Source organism: Camelus ferus, chromosome 1 (assembly GCF_009834535.1).
Source record: "Camelus ferus isolate YT-003-E chromosome 1, BCGSAC_Cfer_1.0, whole genome shotgun sequence".
Classification (NCBI taxonomy): Eukaryota; Metazoa; Chordata; class Mammalia; order Artiodactyla; family Camelidae; genus Camelus; species Camelus ferus.
In genome coordinates this window covers 68814549-68818753 of record NC_045696.1, presented here as the reverse complement: position 1 = coordinate 68818753, position 4205 = coordinate 68814549, and the positions used below count along the sequence as shown (strand labels likewise).

At 49.3% G+C, this 4205-nt stretch overlaps 1 protein-coding gene across 1 annotated transcript; it reads left to right on the top strand.

Moving 5' to 3' along the window:
- Positions 1 to 1228: 1228 nt before the first annotated feature.
- RTP1 (receptor transporter protein 1) lies at positions 1229 to 3954 on the top strand. The gene is made up of 2 exons (XM_006188847.2): positions 1229 to 1500; positions 3393 to 3954. The coding sequence occupies exons 1-2, from the start codon at positions 1229 to 1231 to the stop codon at positions 3910 to 3912; spliced, it is 792 nt and encodes a 263-aa protein (XP_006188909.1). The 3' UTR covers positions 3913 to 3954.
- The last annotated feature ends 251 nt before the right edge of the window (positions 3955 to 4205 follow it).

Below are 4205 nucleotides of genomic sequence, written 5' to 3'. Positions count from 1 at the left end.
AAAAGGACTGGGAAGGGATAAATTTGGGAGTTTGAGATTTGCAAATGTTAGCCACTATATACAAAAATAGATTTAAAAAAACAAATTTCTTCTGTATAGGACAAGGAACTATATTCAATATCTTGTAATAACCTTTAATGAAAAGGAATATGAAAATGAATGTGTATGTATATGCATGACTGGGACAGTGGACTGTACACCAGAAACTGACACATTGCAACTGACTGTACTTCAATTTAAAAAAGGGAAAAAGAAAACAAAGTAGCCTAAGAGGCAGTAATAGCAAAAGCTGTTTTTTCCATGTATATTTGTGTTCCTCTTCTATAATTAAGTTGAAAATCAGTGGGGGAGGGTATAGCTCAGTGGTAGAGTGCATGCTTACCATGTGTGAGGTCCTGGTTTCAATACCTAGTACCTCCAAAATAATTTAATAAATAAAATTTTTTTTAAAGTTGAAAATCATCTTTTCTGCTCCTGCCAGGCAGATGCAATTGCTCCCACCGTGTGCACAGGTGGCTGCTCTTATGCATAGCTGTCATGGCATGGATCTCTTTGCATTCTGGGCATTGGGTAGATATCCAGTTACAACCACCTGGCATACAGCCTGGCATAGGGGTATGCCTGACACACATGAATTGAAGAATTGGTACGGGCTCAATGGCTTGGATTTGGCTATCAGCTCTGCCATTTATAAGCTCAGTGAGTCCCAAGCTCCTGATCTGTACAGTGGCCATAACAACTGTGGGTCAAGAGACCTCCAGTTGTTTTTGTACATGACAAAGTGCTGGTCTCAAGATAAGTGAGGGTGCAGAGAGACGGTTTATCATTATTGCTGCATCTATTAACAGGTCTACATCTTCCCATCCCTTATTTTTCTTTGGTTCCCTAAGGCATCATGGTTACCGTAGCAGCCAGATGCTGATGATACCTCCAGGGGCCCCAAGGTAAAGCTGAGCCAGCTCCCAGATCCTCTCCTCTCCATGCCCTTCACAGGCCAGAGTGAGATGTTCTGAAGCTCAGCCTCCTTTCAGGCCCACCCACCCTGTCTTGGGTCACTTAGACCTACAAACCCTGCCTCCACAGCCTCATTTTGGGGCCCTGAAACACCCCTTCGGAGACTCACTCCTTTCCAACCACTGTCTCTTGGCTCCCTGCCTGGTTGCCGTGGAAACAGGTTCCACTGCGGACAAAGGAGAGAGCTGGGTCCTCCTTCCTCCTGGTTCTGTCGATGAGGATTTTTAGACCGTGGAGACTGCGCTGCCCTGCCCTGCACTTGCCCTCGTTTCCCGTGTTCTCACTCAGGTGGAGCTTGCCCTCTCTCGCCACTGAAGAGACCATGTGTAAAAGTGTGACTACAGGTGAATGGAAGAAAATCTTCTATGAGAAGATGGAGGAAGCAAAGCCGGCTGACAGCTGGGACCTCATCATAGATCCCAACCTCAAGCACAATGTGCTGGCCCCTGGCTGGAAGCAGTACTTGGAATTGCATGCCTCGGGCAGGTGAGTAGCCTGTAAGCAGGGGCCCTAAAGGCAGCCACTGGGACACCTTCCAAGAAGAGCCAGAAACATGGAGAACCCAGGTGCTGAGGGTCAGTCTCCCTGTTGGGCCACTATAGACTGGGAGGCAGAGAAAAAGCAGCTAACGGGGAGTTGGGACACCTGAGTTTGATTCCAGCTCTTCCACTGAGAATCTGGTAACTTTTCCTAAGTCATAGTTTCCCCTCTGGAAAAGAGGCGGAATATATTTATTAGTTCTTAACTCTGACATTTTACATATTTTTATATTTCAATATCCTTTTAAAAATGGTTGAAAACCAAGAGAAAGGGGGGCTTGAGGTCCACTGGGGGTCAAGAGGCCTGTGTTTTGGTCCAAGGACAGTTCAGTTTCAATCTATTTAATTTAATCTATATAATTGACTTAATATAAAATATTGGACATACGAGGTATGCTGGAAGCTAGCTCCAGTATTCTATGGCCTTTGAACAGTTCAGTTTCCTTCTTGGACCTCACTTTCTCCATTTGTGGAAGGAGAGGTTAGCCTAGATCCTTGCCCTCCTGTTCATGGACCAGCAGTATCAGTATTAGCATCAGCTGGAACCTGTTAAAGATGCAGATTCTCAGGCCACATCCTAGACCTTCTGAATCAGAAGCCACATTTCACCAAGGTTCCCAGGTGGCGCATATGTACAATTTTGTCTGAGATGACTTTCTAGCACTCTTATCCTTGGGTACATTATGTACATATTTACCTCTGGGACATAAGATGGGGAGCCTGAGTCTATGCCCAGAGTGAGCTAACTGAGGCCGGCTAGGGCTCTCAGATCATCAGCCAGGTCTGGAGGAGACACAAGTAATCCTCACTCAACCCCACAAGACTTCCAGGTCTTTGAGAAGCTTCTGGGCCCTGTCAGAAAGTGTCCAGCCCTTTGCACCCCTTTGCAAATCAGCTGGTTTAGGGAGTTTCACATTTTCATTCTCATTTCTTCTCTTTTACTCACATCCTTTAGGAACTATTTCCCCTCTCCCAAACTCAACTACGAAATTTGGAATGGAAAATGTCAGAACTGGAGGCACCTGAGAAACCACCTAATTAACCCTTTGTTTTACTCTGAGGCGCAGAGTAAGAAAGTTGTACACACAGCTAGTCAGAGGCACAGCCAGCGACCGTAACAGGTGTTCACTAGATGTTTCCTGAATTGCATCGAATAAACTGAAAGGCAGAAAGGAAGGCCTTGCTTCTGACCCTTAGGCTGCACCACAGAGGCTGCCTTTGGGCAGCTTTCCTCATCTATAAAATGTGCACAGTGCACTAAATGAGTCCTTCCTGCTCAAATGTCCTTTTGAGTCTGCCTGCATTTACAGGACTTCAGACACATTAATCCTGGCAAGGGCCTGGAGGCTGAGAAGTGATGATGGTGTCATTTTCTCCTGATTTGGGTCTAGCCTATTCACAGTCAGTGTTGATAGGTAAGATTATGTGTTTTCTATGTGATGGGGGCCATCCTCAATATCAGACTCAAAAGGACATTTGAGCAGGAAGGACTCATTTAGTGCACTGTGCACATTTTATAGACGAGGAAAGCTGCCCAGAGCCAGAGGCCAAAGGCAAGGCCTCAGGGCATTGAGATGGAGGGCACTGAGGCTTCTGCAGAGCACAGAGGAGGGCCTAGAGGTGGCAGAGCATTGCTGGATGCTAGGTGCATCCTGGGTCGCCTGCTCTGGTCCTAGCAGAGCACACAAGGGCGCGGGCTGGTTAGTCACCTGGGGAAAGCCAATGAACCCAGGGGGCTGTAAACACACCGCCTCCACCTCTAGGCTCTGCAGATTGCTGCTTACCTTCTTCCTGGTCTGTCTCCACTGCCTCCACTTCGTCCTCTCCTCCTCGCCACAGGTTCCACTGTTCCTGGTGCTGGCACACCTGGCAGTCTCCCCACGTGGTCATCCTCTTCCACATGCACCTGGACCGCGCCCAGCGGGCGGGCTCGGTGCGCATGCGCGTCTTCAAGCAGCTGTGCTACGAGTGCGGCACGGCGCGGCTGGACGAGTCGAGCATGCTGGAGGAGAACATCGAGAGCCTGGTGGACAACCTCATCACCAGCCTGCGCGAGCAGTGCTACGGAGAGCGCGGAGGCCAGTACCGCATCCTCGTGGCCAGCCGCCAAGACAACCGGCGGCACCGCGGCGAGTTCTGCGAGGCCTGCCAGGAGGGCATCGTGCACTGGAAGCCCAGCGAGAAGCTGCTGGAGGAGGAGGCGACCACCTACACCTTCTCCCGGGCACCCAGCCCCACCAAGCCGCCAGCCGAGACGGGTTCAGGCTGCAACTTCTTCTCCATCCCCTGGTGCTTGTTTTGGGCCACAGTCCTGTTGCTGATCATCTACCTGCAATTCTCCTTTAGCAGCTCCGTCTAAGATTCCCTTGGTGGGCTCAGTGAGGCGCTAGGGATCCAGGGCCTGTGGGGCCAACCAGCTGGTGGGAGGGGTGAAGACAGACCTGGGTTGGGAGTGGGATTAAGTTCTAGTGCTGATGCCGCCACTGACTCAGTGGGAACCCTGGACAAATCACCCAGCTTTTCCATCTATAAAATTAAGGGTTTGGATTAGATCATTGGTTTTTTTCAAAGCGAAACCCAGGGCCCCAACGTTCTATATGGGTGCCTCAGGGACTTTTGGATTTGGAAGGTAGACTAAGTGAATGGGTTTCC